Genomic DNA, 26,015 nt, shown 5'->3' on the forward strand with positions numbered 1-26,015 from the left:
GTACTCTCATCACACGGCTCCACGGTGCGGCCCCTCGGTACTCTCATCACACGGCTCCACGGTGCGGCCCCTCGGTCCTCTCCTCACACGGCTCCATGGTGCGGCCCCTCGGTCCTCTCCTCACACGGCTCCACAGTGTGGACCCTCGGTCCTCTCCTCACACAGTGCGGCCCCTCTGTCCTCTCCTCACATGGTGCGGCCCCTCGGTCCTCTCCTCAAACAGCTCCATGGTATGGCTCCACGGTCCTCTCCTCACATAGTGCGGCCCCTCGGTCCTCTCCTCAAACAGCTCCATGGTGCGGCCCCTCGGTCCTCTCCTCACATGGTGCGGCCCCTCGGTCCTCTCCTCAAACAGCTCCATGGTGCGGCTCCTCGGTCCTCTCCTCACACGGCTCCACAGTGTGGACCCTCAGTCCTCTCCTCACACTGTGCGGCCCCTCTGTCCTCTCCTCACATGGTGCGGCCCCTCGGTCCTCTCCTCACATGGTGCGGCCCCTCGGTCCTCTCCTCACACGGTGCGGGCTTTCGGTCCTCTCCTCACACGGCTCCATGGTGCGGCCCCTCGGTCCTCTCCTCACACTGCTCCACCGTGCGGCCCCTCATTTCCCGCTTCTCTTCTCCAGCAACCTCAGCTCAGCATCAGCAAAATGCAGCTTCCTGCTCTCGGGTCTTCATTTTCAGTGGCTTGGCCCCGCCCCTTCCGATGACGTCAGTGCCTCAGGAAATAAACTCCGGAGTCAGTCTAGTCTGATCTAGTCGCTCCCGCAGTGGGTGCCGCTATTGTCTCTGGTGTCAGCCGCCGCACACAGGACGTCTTCACACGGCTGCGGCCTCTCTGCGGTATCAGGTGAGGTGACAGCAGCCAGGACTCGGGCGCAGCTCTCACACAGGCTGTGCAGTCATGGCTTCCTCTCTCTCAGGCACAGAGTGGCCGGTTGTCCGGTGTTCTGCTCCCTCCCTGCAGTCTCCTCCCCGCGGTCCGCACACTGTCAGGACGGAGGCTCCGCCCCCTTGTCTTCTCTGGAGCAGAGACCACCCCCTTGCTCCCTCGGGAGATCGGACCTGTCTGTCCCCACACGGAGGCACCGCCCCCTTGTCTCCTCTGGAGGAGGGACCGCCCCCTTGTCTGTTCTGGAGATTAGACCTGTCTGTCCCCACATGGAGGGACCGCCCCCTTGTCTCCTCTGGTGATTGTACCTGTCTGTTTCATCACTACTGTAATGTCCTATACGTGGTCCTCCCAGACACGGGGATACACCGCCATCACTACTGTAATGTCCTATACGTAATCCTCCCAGACACGGGGATACACCGCCATCACTACTGTAATGTCCTATACGTAATCCTCCCAGACACGGGGATACACCGCCATCACTACTGTAATGTCCTATACGTGGTCCTCCCAGACACGGGGATACACCGCCATCACTACTGTAATGTCCTATACGTGGTCCTCCCAGACACGAGGATACACCGCCATCACTACTGTAATGTCCTATACGTAATCCTCCCAGACACGAGGATACACCGCCATCACTACTGTAATGTCCTATACGTGATCCTCCCAGACACGAGGATACACCGCCATCACTACTGTAATGTCCTATACGTAATCCTCCCAGACACGGGGATACACCGCCATCACTACTGTAATGTCCTATACGTGGTCCTCCCAGACACGAGGATACACCGCCATCACTACTGTAATGTCCTGTACGTGATCCTCCCAGACACGGGGATACACCGCCATCACTACTGTAATGTCCTATACGTAATCCTCCCAGACACGAGGATACACCGCCATCACTACTGTAATGTCCTGTACGTGGTCCTCCCAGACACGGGGATACACCGCCATCATTACTGTAATGTCCTATACGTAATCCTCCCAGACACGAGGATACACCGCCATCACTACTGTAATGTCCTATACGTAATCCTCCCAGACACGAGGATACACCGCCATCACTACTGTAATGTCCTATACGTGATCCTCCCAGACACGAGGATACACCGCCATCACTACTGTAATGTCCTGTACGTGGCCCTCCCAGACACGAGGATACACCGCCATCACTACTGTAATGTCCTATACGTGATCCTCCCAGACACGGGGATACACCGCCATCACTACTGTAATGTCCTATACGTAATCCTCCCAGACACGGGGATACACCGCCATCACTACTGTAATGTCCTATACGTAATCCTCCCAGACACGAGGATACACCGCCATCACTACTATAATGTCCTATACGTAATCCTCCCAGACACGGGGATACACCGCCATCACTACTGTAATGTCCTATACGTAATCCTCCCAGACACGAGGATACACCGCCATCACTACTGTAATGTCCTATACGTAATCCTCCCAGACACGAGGATACACCGCCATCACTACTGTAATGTCCTATACGTGATCCTCCCAGACACGGGGATACACCGCCATCACTACTGTAATGTCCTATACGTGGTCCTCCCAGACACGGGGATACACCGCCATCACTACTGTAATGTCCTATATGTGGTCCTCCCAGACACGGGGATACACCGCCATCACTAATGTAATGTCCTATACGTAATCCTCCCAGACACGGAGATACACCGCCATCACTACTGTAATGTCCTATACGTAATCCTCCCAGACACGAGGATACACCGCCATCACTACTGTAATGTCCTATACGTAATCCTCCCAGACACGGGGATACACCGCCATCACTACTGTAATGTCCTATACGTGGTCCTCCCAGACACGGGGATACACCGCCATCACTAATGTCCTATACGTGGTCCTCCCAGACACGGGGATACACCGCCATCACTACTGTAATGTCCTATACGTAATCCTCCCAGACACGGGGATACACCGCCATCACTACTATAATGTCCTATACGTAGTCCTCCCAGACACGGGGATACACCGCCATCACTACTGTAATGTCCTATACGTAATCCTCCCAGACACGAGGATACACCGCCATCACTACTGTAATGTCCTATACGTAATCCTCCCAGACACGGGGATACATCGCCATCACTACTGTAATGTCCTATACGTAATCCTCCCAGACACGGGGATACACCGCCATCACTACTGTAATGTCCTATACGTGATCCTCCCAGACACGGGGATACACCGCCATCACTACTGTAATGTCCTATACGTAATCCTCCCAGACACGGGGATACACCGCCATCACTACTGTAATGTCCTATACGTAATCCCCCCAGACACGGGGATACACCGCCATCACTACTGTAATGTCCTATACGTGGTCCTCCCAGACACGGGGATACACCGCCATCACTACTGTAATGTCCTATACGTGATCCTCCCTTATGCCTCAAAACTACTGGAACAGCATGTCCATCTTGAACTGTCCGCTCACCTCACCTCTTCTTGTTCCCTCTTTGACCGGTTACAATCTGGCTTCCGACCCCATCACTCAACTGAAACTGCCCTAACTAAAGTGACCAATGACCTACTAACTGCCAAGAGCAAGCGACACTACTCTGTCCTCCTCCTCCTGGACCTGTCTTTTGCCTTCGACACAGTGGACCATTCCCTATTATTACAAACCCTCTCATTCCTTGGCATCACAGACTTGGCCCTATCCTGGATCTCATCATATCTAACAGACCGGACATTCAGTGTCTCCCTCTCCCACACCACCTCCTCTCCTCGCCCCTTGTCAGTCGGTGTTCCCCACGGCTCAGTTCTAGTGCCCCTGCTCTTCTCCATCTACACCCTCGGCCTGCGACAGCTCATAGAATCCCACGGTTTGCAGTATCATCTCCAAGCCGATGACACGCAGATCTAACTATCTGGACCTGACCTCTCGTCCTTACTGACCAAAATCCCACACTGTCTGTCTGCTATCTCGGCCTTCTTTTCTGCTCCCTTTCTAAAAATAAACATGGACAAAACAGAATTCATCATCTTTCCCCATCTCACTCTACCCCTTCACGAGACCTATCCATCAATGTCAATGGCTGCTCACTTTCCCCGGTCACGCACGCTCGGTGCCTCGGGGTGATCCTCGACTCTGCCCTTTCTTTAAAGTCACATATCCAAGCTCTTGCCTCCTCCTGCCGACCCAAACTCAAAAATATTTCCCTGATCCGCGCATTCCTTCACCTGTTATGAAAGATAATTCAGAACCACAATGGACATAGAGGTCAGCGCACATACAGTGACCTGACAATAACCCAAAAAACGAGAACGAGCTCTGAGACGTGGGAACTCTGTTGACCGCAATCCCTGATCCTAATAAACCACACTAGAGGCTGCCGTGGATTGCGCCTAACGCTGCCTATGCAACTCGGCACGGCCTGAGAAACTAGCTAGCCTGAAGATAGAAAATAAGCCTACCTTGCCTCAGAGAAATACCCCAAAGGAAAAGGCAGCCCCCACATATAATGACTGTGAGTAAAGATGAAGAGACAAACGTAGAGATGAAATAGATTTAGCAAAGTGAGGCCCAACTTTCTGAACAGAGGGAGGATAGGAAAGGTAACTTTGCGGTCAACACAAAACCCTTCAAAAACCACGCAAAGGGGGCAAAAAGACCCTCCGTACCGAACTAACGGCACGGAGGTACACCCTCTGCGTCCCAGAGCTTCCAGCAAGCAGAAAAAAACAAATACGCAAGCTGGACAGAAAAAAACAGCAAACAAATAGCAAAGAGGAACTTAGCTATGCAGAGCAGCAAGCCACAGGAACGATCCAGGAGGAAACAGGTCCAACACTAGAACATTGACTGGAGGCCAGGATCAAAGCACTGGGTGGAGTTAAATAGGGAAACACCTAACGACCTCACCACATCACCTGAGGAAGGAAACTCAGAAGCCGCAGTACCACTTTCCTCCACCAACGGAAGCTCACAGAGAGAACCAGCCGAAGTACCACTTGTGACCACTGGAGGGAGCTCTGCCACAGAATTCACAACATTCACCATGTTACCACAAAAACGCTAGTGCACGCCCTTATCATCTCCTACCTCAATTACTGCAACCTCCTGTTGTGGCCTCCCCTCTAGCACTCTGGCACCGCTCCAATCCATCCTACACTCTGCTGCCCGACTAATCCACCTGTCCCCCCGCTATTCCCCAGCTTCTCCCCTCTGTCAATCCCTTCACTGGTTCCCCATTACCCAGAGACTCCAGTTCAAAACCCTAACCATGACGTACAAAGCCATCCACAACCTGTCCCCTCATACATCTGTGACATGGTCATCCGGTACCTACCTACCCGCAACCTTCGATCCTCACAAGATCTCGTTCTCTATTCCCCTCTTATCTCTTCTTCCCACAACCGCATCCAAGACTTCTCCCGTGCTTCCCCCATACTCTGGAACTCTCTTCCCCAACACATCAGACTCTCACCTACCATCGAAACCTTCAAAAAGAACCTGAAGACTCACCTCTTCCAACAAGCCTACAACCTGCAGTGATTCTTACTCTGCAGAACCTCCGCACAACCAGCTCTACCCTCTCCTACTGTATCCTCACCCCCTCCCCTGCAGACTGTGAGTCCTCGCGGGCAGGGTCCCCGCTCCTTCTGTACTTGTGTGTGCCTTGTATTGCTCATTTTTATTGTGCTTGTCTATATTTGCCCCTTTAACATGTAAAGCGCCATGGAATAAATGGAGCGATGTATATGTGTATAATAATAATCCCGCCATGTTGGGCAGTCACAGACCAGAGGCAGGCGGAGGGGCGGGGAGTCACAGACCAGAGGCAGGAGGAGGGGCCGGGGAGTCACAGACCAGAGGCAGGAGGAGGGGCCGGGGAGTCACAGACCAGAGGCAGGCAGAGGGGCCGGGGAGTCACAGACCAGAGGCAGGCAGAGGGGCCGGGGAGTCACAGACCAGAGGCAGGCAGAGGGGCCGGGGAGTCACAGACCAGAGGCAGGAGGAGGGGCCGGGCAGTCACAGACCAGAGGCAGGCAGAGGGGCCGGGGAGTCACAGACCAGAGGCAGGCAGAGGGGCCGGGGAGTCACAGACCAGAGGCAGGCAGAGGGGCCGGGGAGTCACAGACCAGAGGCAGGAGGAGGGGCCGGGGAGTCACAGACCAGAGGCAGGCAGAGGGGCCGGGGAGTCACAGACCAGAGGCAGGCAGAGGGGCCGGGGAGTCACAGACCAGAGGCAGGCGGAGGGGCCGGGGAGTCACAGACCAGAGGCAGGAGGAGGGGCCGGGGAGTCACAGACCAGAGGCAGGAGGAGGGGCCGGGGAATCAAATCACTGACCGCAGGCAGGTAAAGGCGCTGAGAAGTTGCAGACCGGAGGCAACTGGAGAGGATGGGAAATTTGAGACTGGAGGCAGGCGGTGGGGCCCAGGAGTTTCAGAAAAGTTATATGTAACTGAGGCTTCAGATTTCTATATAGGATGTTGGAAAGCACAAGGTACTAACAGGTGGTGGAAGGTCTCACCTGTCTCATTTAATCTGTAAATGTCACTGTGCAATGAGATCAGATCTGTATGTGACTGACGATGTCCTTGTATGATTTAAAGCCTCCTGTCATAAAGACACCGAAGAACCAGATCCATTCACACCACCAAGATTTATCCCCGAATGACGAACCAGAGATGGACGAAGACGAGAACAACATTTCCAGAAGAATCATAGACTTCACCTTAGAGATCATCTCCCTACTGAGCGGAGAGGTAAACTCTTCTATATTTCTATTATTATCTGCTGAGCGGAGAGGTAAACTCTTCTATATTTCTATTATTATCTGCTGAGTGGAGAGGTAAACTCTTCTATATTTCTATTATTATCTGCTGAGCGGAGAGGTAAACTCTTCTATATTTCTATTATTATCTGCTGAGTGGAGAGGTAAACTCTTCTATATTTCTATTATCTGCTGAGAGGAGAGGTAAACTCTTCTATATTTCTATTATCTGCTGAGCGGAGAGGTAAACTCTTCAATATTTCTATTATTATCTGCTGAGCGGAGAGGTAAACTCTCCTATATATCTATTATCTGCTGAGCGGAGAGGTAAACTCTTCTATATTTCTATTATTATCTGCTGAGCGGAGAGGTAAACTCTTCTATATATCTATTATCTGCTGAGCGGAGAGGTAAACTCTTCTATATTTCTATTATTATCTGCTGAGCGGAGAGGTAAACTCTCCTATATATCTATTATCTGCTGAGCGGAGAGGTAAACTCTTCTATATTTCTATTATTATCTGCTGAGCGGAGAGGTAAACTCTTCTATATTTCTATTATTATCTGCTGAGCGGAGAGGTAAACTCTTCTATATTTCTATTATTATCTGCTGAGCGGAGAGGTAAACTCTTCTATATCTCTATTATTATCTGCTGAGCGGAGAGGTAAACTCTTCTATATTTCTATTATTATCTGCTGAGCGGAGAGGTAAACTCTTCTATATATCTATTATCTGCTGAGCGAAGAGGTAAACTCCGCTATATTGACAGATGACCTAGACAGGCAGAGTTAAAAAAAAAAAAGTCACAAAATCAAGTCTGTTTATAAAAGCCGGTGAATAACATCTCTTCATTTAGCCCAGCAGGAGTCAGACATTGCAAATTAAAGATCCATTCGCGTTTGAGAAACTCCAGAGTGATATCCTAATGTTAGAATGTATGGTCTCAAGTCCCATGATCTTAGTTTCAGCAATATTGCAATTATGCTCACTCCAGAAATGTGCAGCCACGGATGACAATGTTTTCCCCTTCTTTGTATCTTCACTGTGGCAATGTTGGAAAAATGTTGTTGTATACGTTTTCTTAGTTCTTGCATGGTTTGACCCACATATATTTTAGGGCATGGGAAGGCTAATGCATATATTATATTACTTTACATGTCTTACAGTTGAAATAAGATTTGAACTGAATCGTAAAAGGAAAAATAGGGAGTGTGATGGTGTCACAACCAACGACGTATTGGCACATGTTACACCCACCACAAGGAAAAGTGCCACGGGCGTCTAAAGCCCCTATTAAGTTTAACTGTAGGTCTTTTAAAATGGCTATGGCTCACACGATAATTCAAGGTGGTGGCCCTTCTGGCAGCCAAACTAGTTTGCTCAGAGATATGGGGTTTTAACTTGGGTTTACTCAGTAAGATGCCCCAATATTTGGAAAGGATCCTGTGAATATCCCATATTGTGAATTCTGTGGCCAAGCTCCCTCCTGTGGTCATGAGCGGTACTTCGGCTCGTTCTGTCTATGAGCTTCCTTTGGTGGATGAGAGTGGTACTGCGGCTTCTGAGTTTCCTTCCTCAGGTGATGAGGTTAAGTCGTTAGGTGCTGCTCTGTTTAACTCCACCTAGTGCTTTGATCCTGGCCTCCAGTCAATGTTCTAGTATTGGTCTTGCTTTCTCCTGGATCGTTCCTGTGGCCTGTCTTCCTGCATAAGCTAAGTTTTGCTTGTGTTATTTTTGTTTGCTATTTTTTTCTGTCCAGCTTGCTATATTGGTTTTTCTTGCTTGCTGGAAGCTCTGGGACGCAGAGGGAGCACCTCCGTATCGTTAGTCGGTGCGGAGGGTCTTTTTGCCCCCTCTGCGTGGTTGTTTGTAGGGTTTTGTGTTGACCGCAAGGCAATCTTTCCTATCTTCGGTCTGTTCGGTAGGTTGGGCCTCACTTTGCTAAATCTATTTCATCTCTGCGTTTGTATTTTCATCTCAACTCGCAGTCATTATATGTGGGGGGGCTGCCTTTTCCTTTGGGGTATTTCTCTGAGGCAAGCTAGGCTTATTTTTCTTTCTTAGGGCTAGCTAGTTTCTCAGGCTGTGCTCGAGGCGCATAGGACTGGTCAGGAGCGCTCCACGGCTACCTCTAGTGTGGTGTGATAGGATTAGGGATTGCGGTCAGCAGAGTTCCCACGTCTCAGAGCTCGTCCTATGTTTTTGGTAATTGTCAGGTCACTTTGACTCTGAACTTCAAGGTCCATTGTGGTTCTGAATTACCTGTTCATAACAGTACTGGAGGCCCAAAGTACTAATGCTTCTCAATAGAGGGAAAAGAGAAGTTCTGAGACCATTTTTTTTTCTTTGCACTGTGTTCTGTCTTTCTTTTCCCCTTTACATCAGGGTGGTTCAGAACACAGGTGTGGATAGGACATTCAGGGTCTGTTCTCTTTGATGGATAATCTCGCTATAAATGTACAGAACATTCAAGATTTAGTTGTTCAGAATCCTATGTTAGAACCTAAAATTCCTATTTCTGAGTTATTTTCTGGAGATAGAGCTAAGTTTTTGAATTTTAAAAAGTAATTGTAAACTATTTCTGGCTTTGAAACCCCGCTCCTCTGGTGACCCAGTTCAACAAGTTAAGATCATTATTTCTTTATTACGTGTCGACCCTCAAGACTGAGCATTTTCCCTTGCGCCAGGAGATCCTGCATTATGTAATATTGATGCGTTTTTTCTGGCGCTCGGATTGCTGTACGATGAACCTAATTCAGTGGATCAGGCAGAGAAAAATTTGCTGTCTCTGTGTCAGGGTCAGGATGAGATAGGGATTTTGTCAGAACTTTAGAAAGTGGTCCGTGCTCACTCAATGGAATGAATGTGCGCTGGCAGCTATTTTCAGAAAGGGTCTCTCTGAAGCCCTTAAGGATGTCATGGTGGGATTTCCTATGCCTGCTGGTCTGAATGAGTCTGTCTTTGGCCATTCAGATCGGTCGACGCTTGCGTGAGCGTAAATCTGTGCACCATTTGGCGGTATTATCTGAGCATACACCTGAGCCTATGCAGTGTGATAGGACTTTGACCAGAGCTGAAAGGCAAGAACACAGACGTCAGAATGGGCTGTGTTTCTACTGTGGTGATTCCACTCATGCTATCTCTGATTGTCCTAAGCGCACCAGGCGTTTCGCTAGGTCTGCCACCATTGGTACGGTACAGTCGAAATTTCTTTTGTCCGTTACTTTGATCTGCTCTTTGTCTTCTTATTCTGTCATGGCATTTGTGGATTCAGGCGCTGCCCTGAATTTGATGGACTTGGAGTTTGCTAGGCGCTGTGGTTTTGTCTTGGAGCCCTTGCAGTGTCCTATTCCATTGAGAGGAATTGATGCTACGCCTTTGGCCAAGAATAAGCCTCAGTATTGGACCCAGCTGACCATGTGCATGGCTCCTGCGCACCAGGAGGATATTCGCTTTCTGGTGTTGCATAATCTGCATGATGTGGTCGTGTTGGGGTTGCCATGGCTACAAGTCCATAACCCAGTATTAGATTGGAAATCAATGTCTGTGTCCAGCTGGGGTTGTCAGGGGGTACATGGTGATGTCCCATTTCTGACTATTTCGTCATCCACCCCTTCTGAGGTCCCAGAGTTCTTGTCTGATTACCGGGATGTATTCGATGAGCCCAAGTCCAGTGCCCTACCTCCGCATAGGGATTGTGACTGTGCTATCGATTTGATTCCTGGTAGTAAGTTTCCTAAGGGTCGACTGTTTAATTTATCTGTACCTGAGCACGCCGCTATGCGGAGTTACGTGAAGGAGTCTTTGGAGAAGGGTCATATTCGCCCGTCATCGTCGCCATTGGGAGCGGGGTTCTTTTTTGTGGCCAAGAAGGATGGTTCGCTGAGACCTTGTATTGATTACCGCCTTCTAAATAAAATTACGGTCAAATTTCAGTACCCCTTGCCGCTGCTGTCTGATTTGTTTGCTCGGATTAAGGGGGCTAGTTGGTTCACCAAGATAGATCTTTGTGGTGCATATAATCTTGTGCGTATTAAACGGGGCGATGAATGGAAAACAGCATTTAATACGCCCGAAGGCCATTTTGAGTACCTGGTTATGCCATTCGGGCTTTCTAATGCTCCATCAGTGTTTCAGTCCTTTATGCATGACATCTTCCGAGAGTACCTGGATAAATTCCTGATTGTATACTTGGATGATATTTTGGTCTTCTCGGATGATTGGGAGTCTCATGTGAAGCAGGTCAGAATGGTGTTCCAGGTCCTGCGTGCTAATTCTTTGTTTGTGAAGGGGTCAAAGTGTCTCTTTGGTGTTCAGAAGGTTTCATTTTTGGGGTTCATTTTTTTTCTCCTTCTACTATCGAGATGGACCCTGTTAAAGTTCAGGCCATTTATGATTGGACTCAGCCAACATCTCTGAGTCTGCAGAAGTTCCTGGGCTTTGCTAATTTTTATCGTCGCTTCATCAATAATTTTTCTAGTATTGCTAAACCGTTGACTGATTTAACCAAGAAAGGTGCTGATGTGGTCAATTGGTCTTCTGCTGCTGTGGAAGCTTTTCAAGAGTTGAAGCGTCGTTTTTCTTCTGCCCCTGTGTTGTGCCAACCAGATGTTTCGCTTCCGTTCCAGGTCGAGGTTGATGCTTCTGAAATTGGAGCAGGGGCTGTTTTGTCGCAGAGAAGTTCTGATTGCTCGTTGATGAAACCATGCGCCTTCTTTTCCAGGAAATTTTCGCCTGCTGAGCGAAATTATGATGTTGGCAATCGAGAGTTGCTAGCCATGAAGTGGGCATTCGAGGAGTGGCGTCATTGGCTTGAAGGAGCTAAGCATCGCGTGGTGGTCTTGACTGATCATAAGAACTTGACTTATCTTGAGTCTGCCAAACGGTTGAATCCTAGACAGGCTCGTTGGTCGCTGTTTTTCTCCCGTTTTGACTTTGTGGTTTCGTACCTTCCGGGCTCTAAAAATGTGAAGGCGGATGCCCTGTCTAGGAGTTTTGTGCCCGACTCTCCGGGTTTGCCTGAGCCGGCAGGTGTTCTCAAAGAGGGGGTAATTTTTTCTGCCAACTCCCCTGATTTGCGGTGGGTGCTGCAAAAATTTCAGGCTAATAGACCTGACCGTTGCCCAGCGGAGAAACTGTTTGTCCCTGATAGGTGGACGAATAAAGTTATCTCTGAGGTTCATTGTTCGGTGTTGGCTGGTCATCCTGGAATCTTTGGTACCAGAGATTTGGTGGCCGTCTCTGTCGCGGGATGTGCGTTCTTTCGTGCAGTCCTGTGGGATTTGTGCTCGGGCTAAGCCCTGCTGTTCTCGTGCCAGTGGGTTGCTTTTGCCCTTGCCGGTCCCGAAGAGGCCTTGGACACATATCTCTATGGATTTTATTTCGGATCTCCCCGTCGAAATTACCTTTTTTGGATATCCTCTATTCTTGAACCTTTGTGTGAGATCCTTGAATCAAAAATTCACCCTGAGTGCTGCAATTCCTCTTCAATGTAAAGAATTGTCCCTTGGGAATGCCATTTTTCACATGTAGAGGATGGAAACTTGAGTAATGAAGAAGGCTGTTGGTAGCCGTAGGTTTACTATACAAAGTGGAATATACCCAACAGTCCCTGAAATAAAGTCTCAAATCCAGGAATTCGACCATCGTGAAGGACCAGTGTGCCGTTAAACAGATGTTAAGAGAATTAGCATTCAATTGTCCAATGAATGCTTGACATTCTTCCACGGTGCCTATCCAGAAAAATAGAATGTCATCAATGTAGCTGAACCACTTGATAATGTGCTGAGAAAACACATCCAGACAATACACCTCTAGAAGTTCCCACCACCCTAAAAACAAATTTGCTGACAAGGGCGCACAACGTGCGCCCATCGCAGTGCCGGATACCTGCCTATAATAGACCCGATCGAAAACAAAATAATTCTTGTCCAATAGAAAATGTAGGAGGTCCAAAATTAAGGAATCATGTCCCCTTTCCCCAGAGGTCTGCAAGTCAAGAAAGTAGGACACCACCTGTAGGCCAAAGTTATGTGGAATACTGGTATAAAGAGATTCTACATCAAGAGTTACCGTTAGAGTATGGGGTGGAAGTACCAAATCTTGAAGCTGTTGTATAAGATGTGAAGAATCCCTCACAAATTAGCCCAAAGAGGAAACCAATGGCTGAAGGAAAAAATCAAGATAAATACAAGGTCATTTGAGTAAACCCCAATCCCCGAAATGATAGGCTTACCTGGCTGTTCCTGCACTGACTTTTGCACTTTGGGGAGCCCGTAAAAGGTAGGTGATTTCGGATGATGGTTGGACAAAAAATCTTTTTCTTGTTTTTTAATGATTTTAGGCATAGACGGTAGATCGTCCAATTTACTTTTGAAGAGCATGGTGGGATCTGAGGGTAGAATCTGATAACAGATGGGGTTTTTCAATTGGTGTTTGGCTTCCTTGGTATAAAGGTCAACTGGCCAGATAACAATATTGCCACCCTTATCTGCTTCCCTGATGATAAATTCATCACTAGTGCTAAGTTTTGAGATAGCTGCACATTCTAATTTACTCATGTTCCCATTCCCAATATGGTCTAGTTTCAGCAGTTGAATTTCCCTAGAAACTGTATCAGAAAAGATTTGTACCACAGGGAACTGAGAAAAAGCTGGCGTAGCTTGAGATGGCAATTTACTCCAAAAAGTCTTTTCGGTTAACCAGTCTCCCCTTCCTCCAGCAATGCCACAAGGTCCCTAAGCACATGTCTCTCATCATATGGAAGGCTGTCAATAACAGAAGGCTAATGGTATAATCATTTAAACATAAGTTGCCTACAAAACAAATCTTTGATCAGTGTAAATTTGCCTAATGTATTCATCGGACAGAAAGGTAGACCGCGTTCAAGGACAGAAATCTCAAGCTCAGACAAAACGTAAGAAGACAAATTCATGATTTGTAACCTACCCATCTCATGTGAGGCAGTAGAAGGGGTAACAGACATTAACGTCTCTGATTCGATCTGGTGTCCCTCTTGTAATTGGGGGACCAATTCCTGTATGTCTTGGTTTTTTTTTTTTTTTTTTGTGGTGTCTATTTTTTTGTAAACCCCTCCTGTTGCGCCTTCTCGGCTCCAAAGATAAAAAATCTCTAGACTGTAGTTCATGTGATGTAGAAATGTCCCTGATGGAGGTGCTTTCAGACCCCATGGGCCTCCTGTTGCCTTTATGAATCCATCTATAGGCCCGTCCATTTTTAAAATCCATCTGGTCTCGCTTGAATTTGTGTTTTTTTTTTTTTTTCCTCCCAGTAATTTATTTTTCAAATTGATCAATTGGGGTTTTCAGTTGTTCTTGGAAAGGTTCTACCAGGTTCTTTTTATCAAAGGAATTCAGCTTCAATTCACAAGATTTAATTTTATCCTTGATGACCACTAATAAACCCCTATCATGCTGTATCAACATGTCCATAATGATCGTGGAGCACTTCAGCAAACCACTTTCCCATGTTTTTTGAAAAGGACCCTCTGCTTCCCAGGCAGGGAAGATTTGTACCCTTAAAACTCTGGGAACCAAACCACATTTCTTATATTCCTCCAGGCTTTTTATATTCCACCATCATTTTGAAATTGACTTATGGAAGCCAGTAACCTCTCTTGATACAGTCTGAAAACCAGCATCCGTATTGATATCACTACTCGTACCGCCCTGAGGCTCATCAACAATCCCCTGCGCCAGATTCAACCACACTGCCTCTCTGGCAGCCAAATCCGTAACTAAAATGTAAATGAAACCTACGTGCCAACACTCCAGAGAAGGTGGAGACAAAAATCAACCACCTAAAGGCATCAATATAACAAACGGGTGGAGGGCACCACAAAACAATAATGATGGGGACCAACCCAGGGCCCAGACAATAACAATGAATAAAGACTGTGTCCTGACACCGCTCCAATTTTTTGGTGTGGTGTGCTGTTTGTATCCTGTATATCTGACCTACACTGCTCCTTATTACTAGTATCACTGTGTTGTGGGGACTACCTCTTTACGGGTAATACTGTACTTGTTTAGTCACGTGTCTAACTTTTTAAATGTTTTTAAGTGTGGTGTTCTTGCGTTTTTTTTTTGTTGCACTCAATAGAACTTAATTATCTATTTACTATGTGGTGATCACCGTTATTGTGGCCCTACTTTTTTCTTTTCTTTATTCATTGACTCTCGATCTCCAACTACCAGGGTCCTCGGACCTCCCAAACAGCAGGGAGTAATCCAGGTAGTCAGTGCCACATGCGCTCTCCTGCTGAGATGGACGGGCAGCTGCAGAGACGACACATAAAATGTCATGTTCTTATGTTTCCTTATGTGTAATATTCATCAGCATCTCTCCATATACAGGATTACACCATAGAGAAGACATCAGGTGACTGTGTGACTCCCATCATCCATCTCCATGTATCCGGAAGAGGGAGCAGGAGTGAGAGCCCCATCACAGAAGCCCCACACTCCCCGATGCCTGAGAAGAAGATCCTAGATCTCACCAACGAGATCACATTGCTGCTGACTGGAGAGGTGACTGCTGGGAAATTCTAAAGTAATACAATGGGGGATTCTGGGTAGTGATAGTATACAGTTAGGTCCAGAATTATTTGGACAATGACACAAGTTTTGACCTTTACAAGATACAGTAGTTATATAATCTGGGACAACAGTGCCGACTCTCAGCTTTAGTTTGAAGGAATTCCCATCCTAATTGTAGGAAGGGTTTAGGAATTACAGCTCTTTGATATGTAGTTCCCTCTTTTTCAAAGGACCAAAAGTAATTGGACAGTTATCTTAAAAGATCTTTAATGGGCTGCATGGGATATTCCCTCATTAATTCATCATAAATTATGCAGGTAAAAGGTCTGGGGCTGATTTCTGGTGTGGCATTTGCATTTGGAAGCTGTTGCTGTGAACCCACAAAATGTGGTTAAAGGAGCTCTCAATGGAAGTGAAGCAGATCTTCATTAGGCTGAAAAAAGAAATCCAAAAGAGAGATAGCAGAACAGTTTGTACATTCTGCAAAAAGAACGCACTGGGGAGCTCGGTTACTCAAAAAGACCTGGATATCCACAGAAGACAACAGTGGTGGATGATCACAGAAGCCTTCACAGCATCCACCCAAGTAAGGAACACTCTCCATAAAGATGATGTCTCGGTATCTGAGTCTACCCAAAGCATCCTGCGAAAGCAAAGAAGTGCAATGGCCGAGACATCACCAGATCTCAGCCCCAACAAGCCGCATTTCACAGGCTGAAGACTAAACTGAAGGGAGAAGGAGCCACAAACAAGCGACAACTGAAGTCTCAGCGATGGTGATGGCCTCCAGACCTCAGGCCGGTATTACTGCAAAGGAATCTCTGCAAAGTATTGAAAATGGACATTTTATTTATGGGAAAGTTAATTTGTCCAATTACTATTGAGCCCTTGAAATGTGAAAGCTTTATAGAAAAATGTCTGCAATTTCTAAACGTTTCACAGAAGATTTTTGTTCAATCCCTTTAATTAACCTCTTCCTGTCATTTGATGTATCTATACGTCACGGAAGGGAAGAAGTTCCCGATCGATGAGGTGCAGATACGTCCTGGCGATCGCCTGGGCACAGAAGTTGTGCGATCGCTGCCGGGAGTTCAGCTAACATGATAGCAGACACCCGGACCTCACTACCGCTGGCCGCACCGCCCCTGGTATTTTAACCCCCTAAATGCTGTAGTCGATATCGATCGCAGTATTTAGAAGGCAATCGTGACGACCTGATCATTGCCATGGTGACCCGAGGTTGTCCTGACGACATCCAGGCTACGGCGCGCCTATTAGACCATGCGGAGAGGATAAGAGGCTTGTGTCAGTGCAGCAGTAACAGTTACAAAGCATTGCACTACATTATAGCAGCGATCAGACCGCTACACGTGCAAGTCCCATAGTGGGACCAAGTAAAGAAGTATTGAAAAATGGAGCGGCCCGACCGACAAAACAGCACACTAGTTAACCCCGTCAGTGAGCACCGTAAAAAAAAATAAAACACCCGGTAAAAAACTTGGTTCTTTCATCATACCGCCGAACAAAAAGAGGCATAAAACGCAATAAAAAAGACAAATGTAAATAAAAATGGTTTCTCTGAAAACGTCATCATGTTCCGCAAAATACAAGCCGCCATACAGCTCTGTGAGCAGAAAATGAGAAAAGTCACATAAGAAGGAAGGATGGTCCAGCGATGAAGCAGGGTAAGAATTAAGACGTCACATTTACTGATGGTCTGAAGATTACCGCAGCCTCATGTCACACGCTAAACCTGCGCGTTTCCGCTAGAGAGCCGTACTGCCGGTCTAGATCGCTGCAGGCGGACCGTTATTACATACTATTGGCTGTACATCACATGTGGCTCATCAGCCAATGGAAAACATGCAGACAATTAGCGCACCTGCTGGAACAAATACATGTCAGGCTGCTTTCACATTTGCGTCTGTGTACAAATATTTAACATGGTGTACTCAAGGACATGGTTTGCATGCATTCTCATGCTTTTGCGTACACGTGCATCTTTTCTCAATGTGCGGCAGGATGCAGCGAACGCAATATTGTGCAATATTTGACGCCTAAAAAAATTGCAACATCGATTGTGGATGATTGCGTTAAAAAAATGCATTACTGTCTATGGGAACGCATTGTTACGCAGGGACATGCGTTCGATACGTAATGCGTAGTTCACACTATTCCTGTCCAGGAAACTACAGTATGTTACCAGCTGCAAAATCACTGATGTGTAAAAGGGCCGACAGGTCGTCCATTACTCTCAACACTCTGCATGTAAGTATAGGAGCTATGAAAATGGCTCTCACTGCTGTCTGTACTTTGTACTATTATTTTTTTCTGTTCCGTTTAGACTGGTTGTCTCCTGGTGCTGCCGTCTCTCCTGGCGCTGCCGTCTGTCCTGGAGCTGCCGTCTGTCCTGGAGCTGCCGTCTGTCCTGGAGCTGCCGTCTGTCCTGGAGCTGCCGTCTGTCCTGGTGCTGCCGTCTGTCCTGGAGCTGCCGTCTGTCCTGGTGCTGCCGTCTGTCCTGGTGCTGCCGTCTGTATTGGTGCTGCCGTCTCTCCTGGAGCTGCCGTCTGTCCTGGCTGTTGTGAATTCTGTGGCTGAATTCACTCCTGTGGTCACAAGTGGTACTGCAGCTTCTGAGCTTCCTCCCTCAGGTGTTTTGGTGAGCTCGTTGGCTGCTTTGTTATTTAACTCCGCCTGATTCTGTCTTCCTTGCTCCTTGTCAATGTTTGTGTTGGATCTGAGCTTCTGGATCTTTCCTGTGGCCTGCTGCTCTGCTTAGATAAGTGCTGCTTTGTTTTTTGTTGCTACTTTTTCTGTCCAGCTTGTCCATTCGTTTTGCTGGTAGCTCTGAGACGCAAAGGGTGTACCGCCGTGCCGTTAGTTCGGCACGGTGGGTCTTTTTGCCCCCTTTGCGTGGTTTTTTGCTTTAGGGTTTTTTTGTAGACTGCAAAGTTCTCTTTGCTATCCTCGCTCTATCTAGAATATCGGGCCTCACTTTGCTGAATCTATTTCATCCCTACGTTTGTCTTTTCATCTTGCTAACAGTCATTATATGTGGGGGGGCTGCCTTTTCCTTTGGGGTATTTCTCTGAGGCAAGCCAGGCTTAATTTTCTATCTTCAGGCTAGTCAGTTTCCCTGGTTGTGCCGAGTTGCCTAGGTAGTGTCAGGCACAATCCACAGCCACCTTTAGTTGTGTTTAGGATAGGTTCAGGTTTGCAGTCTACAGAGATTCCACGTCTCAGAGCTCGTTCTATTGTTTTTAGGTTGTTGTCAGATCACTGTGTGTGCTCTGATTGCTGGCACACTGTGTCACTGGATTGCCTGCATAACAGTACAAGGAGCCTACCTAATGATTCTCAATAGAGGGAAAAAGGAAGTTCTGACATCATTTTTTTTTTTTTCTCTCAGCTCTGTGTTCAGGTTTTTTTTTTTTCCCTAGACATTTGGGTGTTTCAGGACACAGGTGTGGACATGGATATTCAGGGTCTGTGCTCTTCAATGGATAATCTCGTTACAAATGTACAAAGGATTCAAGATACTATTGATCAGAAATCTATGTTAGAACCAAGAATTCCTATTCCTGATTTGTTTTTTGGTGATAGAACTAAGTTTCTTAATTTCAAAAATAATTGTAAGCTATTTCTGGCCTTGAAACCTCATTCTGCTGGTAATCCTATTCAACAGGTTTTGATTATTATTTCTTTTTTGCGCGGCGACCGTCAGGACTGGGCATTTTCTCTTGCGCCAGGAGACCCTGCATTGAGTAATGTCAATGCGTTATTCCTGGCGCTCGGATTACTTTACGATGAGCCTAATTCAGTGGATCAGGCTGAGAAAAATTTGCTGGCTTTGTGCCAGGGTCAGGATGATATAGAAGTATATTGTCAGAAATTTAGGAAGTGGTCAGTACTCACTCTGTGGAATGAATCTGCGCTGGCAGCTTTGTTCAGAAAGGGTCTCTCTGAGGCTCTTAAGGATGTCATGGTGGGTTTTCCTATGCCTGCTGGTTTGAAGGAGTCTATGTCTTTGGCCATTCAGATCGGTCGACGCTTGCGCGAGCGTAAATCTGTGCACCATTTGGCGGTATTGTCTGAGATTAAACCTGAGCCTATGCAGTGCGATAGGACTATGACCAGAGTTGAACGGCAAGAATACAGACGTCTGAATGGGCTGTGTTTCTACTGTGGTGATTCCACTCATGCTATTTCTGATTGTCCTAAGCGCACTAAGCGGTTCGCTAGGTCTGCCGTCATTGGTACTGTACAGTCCAAATTCCTTCTGTCCATTACCCTGATATGCTCTTTGTCATCGTATTCTGTCATGGCGTTTGTGGATTCAGGCGCTGCCCTGAATCTGATGGATTTGGATTATGCTAAACGTTGTGGGTTTTTCTTGGAGCCTTTGCGGTGTCCTATTCCGTTGAGAGGAATTGATGCTACACCTTTGGCCAAGAATAAACCTCAGTACTGGGCCCAGCTGACCATGTGCATGGCTCCTGCACATCAGGAAGTTATTCGCTTTCTGGTGCTACATAATTTGCATGATGTGGTCGTGTTGGGGTTGCCATGGCTGCAAACCCATAATCCTGTATTGGATTGGAACTCTATGTCGGTATCCAGCTGGGGTTGTCGGGGGGTACATGGTGATGTTCCATTTTTGTCTATTTCGTCATCCACTCCTTCTGAGGTCCCAGAGTTCTTGTCTGATTATCAGGATGTATTTGAAGAGCCCAAGTCTGATGCCCTACCTCCGCATAGGGATTGTGATTGTGCTATCAATTTGATTCCTGGTAGTAAATTCCCTAAAGGTCGATTATTTAATTTATCCGTGCCTGAACACGCCGCTATGCGCAGTTATGTGAAGGAATCCCTGGAGAAGGGACATATTCGCCCATCGTCATCACCACTGGGAGCAGGGTTCTTTTTTGTAGCCAAGAAGGATGGTTCGCTGAGACCGTGTATTGATTACCGCCTTCTTAATAAGATCACTGTTAAATTTCAGTATCCCTTGCCATTGTTATCTGACTTGTTTGCTCGGATTAAGGGGGCTAGTTGGTTCACTAAGATAGATCTTCGTGGTGCGTATAATCTGGTGAGAATCAGGCAAGGAGGGAGTCATTGTGTCTGCCATCTCCCCTGATTTGCGGCGGGTGCTGCAAAAATTTCAGGCGAATAAACCTGATCGTTGTCCGGCGGAGAAACTGTTCGTCCCTGATAGGTGGACTAATAAAGTTATCTCGGAACTTCATTGTTCGGTGTTGGCTGGTCATCCTGGAATCTTTGGTACCAGAGAGTTAGTGGCTAGATCCTTCTGGTGGCCATCTCTGTCACGGGATGTGCGTACTTTTGTGCAGTCCTGTGGGATTTGTGCTAGGGCTAAGCCCTGCTGTTCACGTGCCAGTGGGTTGCTTTTGCCCTTGCCGGTCCCAAAGAGGCCTTGGACACATATTTCGATGGATTTCATAGTTACATATAGTTACATAGTTAGTAAGGCCGAAAAAAGACATTTGTCCATCCAGTTCAGCCTATATTCCATCATAATAAATACCCAGATCTACGTCCTTCTACAGAACCTAATAATTGTATGATACAATATTGTTCTGCTCCAGGAAGACATCCAGGCCTCTCTTGAACCCCTCGACTGAGTTCGCCATCACCACCTCCTCAGGCAAGCAATTCCAGATTCTCACTGCCCTAACAGTAAAGAATCCTCTTCTATGTTGGTGGAAAAACCTTCTCTCCTCCAGACGCAAAGAATGCCCCCTTGTGCCCGTCACCTTCCTTGGTATAAACAGATCCTCAGCGAGATATTTGTATTGTCCCCTTATATACTTATACATGGTTATTAGATCGCCCCTCAGTCGTCTTTTTTCTAGACTAAATAATCCTAATTTCGCTAATCTATCTGGGTATTGTAGTTCTCCCATCCCCTTTATTAATTTTGTTGCCCTCCTTTGTACTCTCTCTAGTTCCATTATATCCTTCCTGAGCACCGGTGCCCAAAACTGGACACCGTACTCCATGTGCGGTCTAACTAGGGATTTGTACAGAGGCAGTATAATGCTCTCATCATGTGTATCCAGACCTCTTTTAATGCACCCCATGATCCTGTTTGCCTTGGCAGCTGCTGCCTGGCACTGGCTGCTCCAGGTAAGTTTATCATTAACTAGGATCCCCAAGTCCTTCTCCCTGTCAGATTTACCCAGTGGTTTCCCGTTCAGTGTGTAATGGTGATATTGATTCCCTCTTCCCATGTGTATAACCTTACATTTATCATTGTTAAACCTCATCTGCCACCTTTCAGCCCAAGTTTCCAACTTATCCAGATCCATCTGTAGCAGAATACTATCTTCTCTTGTATTAACTGCTTTACATAGTTTTGTATCATCTGCAAATATTGATATTTTACTGTGTAAACCTTCTACCAGATCATTAATGAATATGTTGAAGAGAACAGGTCCCAATACTGACCCCTGCGGTACCCCACTGGTCACAGCGACCCAGTTAGAGACTATACCATTTATAACCACCCTCTGCTTTCTATCACTAAGCCAGTTACTAACCCATTTACACACATTTTCCCCCAGACCAAGCATTCTCATTTTGTGTACCAACCTCTTGTGCGGCACGGTATCAAACGCTTTGGAAAAATCGAGATATACCACGTCCAATGACTCACCGTGGTCCAGTCTATAGCTTACCTCTTCATAAAAACTGATTAGATTGGTTTGACAGGAGCGATTTCTCATAAACCCATACTGATATGGAGTTAAACAGTTATTCTCATTGAGATAATCCAGAATAACATCCCTCATAAACCCTTCAAATATTTTACCAACAATAGAGGTTAGACTTACTGGCCTATAATTTCCAGGTTCACTTTTAGAGCCCTTTTTGAATATTGGCACCACATTTGCTATGCGCCAGTCCTGCGGAACAGACCCTGTCGCTATAGAGTCACTAAAAATAAGAAATAATGGTTTATCTATTACATTACTTAGTTCTCTTAGTACTCGTGGGTGTATGCCATCCGAACCCGGAGATTTATCTATTTTAATCTTATTTAGCCGGTTTCGCACCTCTTCTTGGGTTAGATTGGTGACCCTTAATATAGGGTTTTCATTGTTTCTTGGGATTTCACCTAGCATTTCATTTTCCACCGTGAATACCGTGGAGAAGAAGGTGTTTAATATGTTAGCTTTTTCCTCGTCATCTACAACCATTCTTTCCTCACTATTTTTTAAGGGGCCTACATTTTCAGTTTTTATTCTTTTACTATTGATATAGTTGAAGAACAGTTTGGGATTAGTTTTACTCTCCTTAGCAATGTGCTTCTCTGTTTCCTTTTTGGCAGCTTTAATTAGTTTTTTAGATAAAGTATTTTTCTCCCTATAGTTTTTTAGAGCTTCAATGGTGCCATCCTGCTTTAGTAGTGCAAATGCTTTCTTTTTACTGTTAATTGCCTGTCTTACTTCTTTGTTTAGCCACATTGGGTTTTTCCTATTTCTAGTCCTTTTATTCCCACAAGGTATAAACCGCTTACACTGCCTATTTAGGATGTTCTTAAACATTTCCCATTTATTATCTGTATTCTCATTTCTGAGGATATTGTCCCAGTCTACCAGATTAAGGGCATCTCTAAGCTGTTCAAACTTTGCCTTCCTAAAGTTCAATGTTTTTGTGACTCCCTGACAAGTCCCCCTAGTGAAAGACAGGTGAAACTGTACAATATTGTGGTCGCTATTTCCTAAATGCCCAACCACCTGCAGATTTGTTATTCTGTCAGGTCTATTAGATAGTATTAGGTCTAAAAGTGCTGCTCCTCTGGTTGGATTCTGCACCAATTGTGAAAGATAATTTTTCTTGCTTATTAGCAGAAACCTGTTGCCTTTATGGGTTTCACAGGTTTCTGTTTCCCAGTTAATATCCGGGTAGTTAAAGTCCCCCATAACCAGGACCTCATTATGGGTTGCAGCTTCATCTATCTGCTTTAGAAGTAGACTTTCCATGGTTTCTGTTATATTTGGGGGTTTGTAACAGACCCCAATGAGAATTTTGTTACCATTTTTCCCTCCATGAATTTCAACCCATATGGACTCGACATCCTCATTCCCTTCGCTAATATCCTCCCTTAAAGTGGACTTTAGACAAGACTTTACATAGAGACAAACCCCTCCTCCTCTCCGATTTTTACGATCCTTTCTAAACAGACTGTAACCCTGTAAGTTAACTGCCCAGTCATAGCTTTCATCTAACCATGTCTCGGTTATTCCCACTATGTCAAAGTTACCTGTAGATATTTCTGCTTCTAGTTCTTCCATCTTGTTTGTCAGGCTTCTGGCGTTTGCGAGCATGCAGTTTAGAGGATTTTGTTTTGTTCCAATCTCCTCACTGTGGATTGTTTTAGAAATGTTCTTACCTCCCTTCTGAGTATGTTTTCCTGGATCTTCTTTGTTTGAGTCTAATGTTTTTCTTCCCGTCCCCTCTTCTTCTAGTTTAACGCCCTCCTGATGAGTGTAGCGAGTCTTCTGGCGAATGTGTGTTTCCCAGGTTTGTTGAGGTGTAGTCCGTCTCTGGCGAGGAGTCCATCGTACCAGTAATTCACACCGTGGTCCAGGAATCCAAATCCTTGTTGTCTGCACCATCGTCTTAGCCAGTTGTTTGCATCAAGGATCCTATTCCATCTCCTGGTGCCATGCCCGTCTACTGGAAGGATAGAAGAAAAAACTACCTGTGCATCCAGTTCCTTTACTTTCTTCCCCAACTCTTCAAAGTCCTTGCAGATTGTCGGTAGGTCCTTCCTTGCCGTGTCATTGGTGCCAACATGTATCAGAAGAAATGGGTGGACGTCCTTGGAGCTGAAGAGCTTTGGTATCCTATCGGTCACATCCTTGATCATCGCACCTGGAAGGCAGCATACTTCTCTTGCAGTTATGTCCGGTCTGCAGATGGCTGCTTCGGTGCCTCTCAGTAGTGAGTCTCCCACCACCACCACTCTTCGTTGCTTCTTGGCTGTACTTTTTGCTGTCACTTGTTGCTGTGTGCCCTTTTCTTTTTTGCTTGCTGGTATTGCTTCATTCTTAGGTGTGCCATCTTCATCCTCTACAAAGATTTGATATCGGTTCTTCAGTTGTGTGGTTGGTGATTTCTCCATGGTCTTCTTGCTTCTTTTGGTCACATGCTTCCACTCATCTGCTTTTGGAGGTTCTCTGACACTTTTTGCACCTTCTGTGACCAGTAGAGATGCTTCTGTTCTGTCTAGAAAGTCTTCATTCTCTTTGATGAGTTTCAAAGTTGCTATTCTTTCTTCCAGACCCCGCACCTTTTCTTCTAAAAGGGCCACTAGTCTACACTTCTGACAGGTGAAATTGGATTCTTCTTCTGGTCGATCTGTGAACATGTAGCACATGCTGCAGCTCACCATGTAGGTTGTCACATCTGCCATGTTGCTCCTAGATCCTGCTGACTTGCTGTGTGTTTTCCTTCTTGTGTAATCTACTCAGCCAAGCTCTCTTGCAATAATGTCCTACAGGCAAAAATTTGCGCGCCGTAAGGCGCGCGGTTTGGTGATGCTTTCGAAGCATCTGGTCCCGGCTGTACCCAACGATCTTCTAGCTTAGGGAGACTTCGCTTCTCCCAGAAGGCACCTGGAATATGCAAATTAGCCTCCTGAAGCTTGAATCCCTGGTTTGGTGATGCTTTCGAAGCAGCTGGTCCCGGCTGTACCCAACGATCTTCTAGCTTAGGGAGACTTTGCTTCTCCCAGAAGGCACCTGGAATATGCAAATTAGCCTTCTGAAGCTTGAATCCCTGGTTTTCATTTCATTTCATTTCTGACCTTCCCGCTTCTCAAAAGATGTCAGTCATTTGGGTGGTCTGTGATCGCTTTTCTAAAATGGTCCATCTGGTGCCCTTGGTTAAATTGCCTTCCTCCTCTGATTTGGTGCCTTTGTTTTTCCAGCATGTGGTTCGTTTGCATGGCATTCCTGAGAATATTGTTTCTGACAGAGGTTCCCAGTTTGTTTCAAGGTTTTGGCGAGCCTTTTGTGGTAGGATGGGCATTGACCTTGGAAACATATCTGAGATGTTTTGTTTCTGCAGACCAGGATGATTGGGTGTCCTTTTTGCCTTTGGCTGTGTTCGCCCTTAATAATCGGGCCAGGTCGGCTACCTTGGTCTCTCCATTTTTCTGCAATTCTGGGTTCCATCCTCGTTTCTCTTCAGGACAGGTTGAGTCTTCGGACTGTCCTGGTGTGGATTCTGTGGTGGACAGGTTGCAGCAGATCTGGACTCAGGTAGTGGACAATTTGACCTTGTCCCAGGAGAAGGCTCAACTTTTCGCTAATCGCAGACGCCGTGTGGGTCCCCGACTTCGTGTTGGGGATCTGGTTTGGTTATCTTCTCGTCATATTCCTATGAAGGTTTCCTCTCCTAAATTTAAACCTCGTTTTATTGGTCCGTATAGGATTTCTGAGGTTCTCAATCCTGTGTCTTTTCGTCTAACCCTCCCAGACTCCTTTTCCATACATAATGTATTCCATAGGTCGTTGTTGCGGAGATACGTGGCACCTATGGTTCCATCTGTTGAGCCTCCTGCCCCGGTTTTGGTGGAGGGGGAATTGGAGTATATTGTGGAGAAAATTTTGGATTCTCGTGTTTCTAGACGGAAACTCCAGTATCTGGTTAAATGGAAGGGTTATGCTCAGGAAGATAATTCCTGGGTTTTTGCCTCTGATGTCCATGCTCCAGATCTTGTTCGTGCCTTTCATGTGGC

At 46.4% G+C, this 26,015-nt stretch overlaps 1 protein-coding gene across 1 annotated transcript in view; it reads left to right on the forward strand.

Annotated features, from left to right (window-relative positions):
* Positions 1–711: 711 nt before the first annotated feature.
* LOC138638933 (zinc finger protein 665-like) overlaps positions 712–26,015 on the forward strand; it is a 63,179-nt gene continuing 37,875 nt past the window's right edge. Inside the window, exons 1-3 of the mRNA XM_069728688.1 lie at positions 712–847; positions 6,522–6,674; positions 15,059–15,232. Of these exons, the coding sequence (XP_069584789.1) occupies positions 6,597–6,674; positions 15,059–15,232 (252 nt within the window). The 5' untranslated portion in view covers positions 712–847; positions 6,522–6,596. The remainder of the gene's footprint in view (positions 848–6,521; positions 6,675–15,058; positions 15,233–26,015) is intronic.

This window comes from Ranitomeya imitator, chromosome 5, assembly GCF_032444005.1.
Source record: "Ranitomeya imitator isolate aRanImi1 chromosome 5, aRanImi1.pri, whole genome shotgun sequence".
In the NCBI taxonomy this organism is placed as follows: domain Eukaryota; kingdom Metazoa; phylum Chordata; class Amphibia; order Anura; family Dendrobatidae; genus Ranitomeya; species Ranitomeya imitator.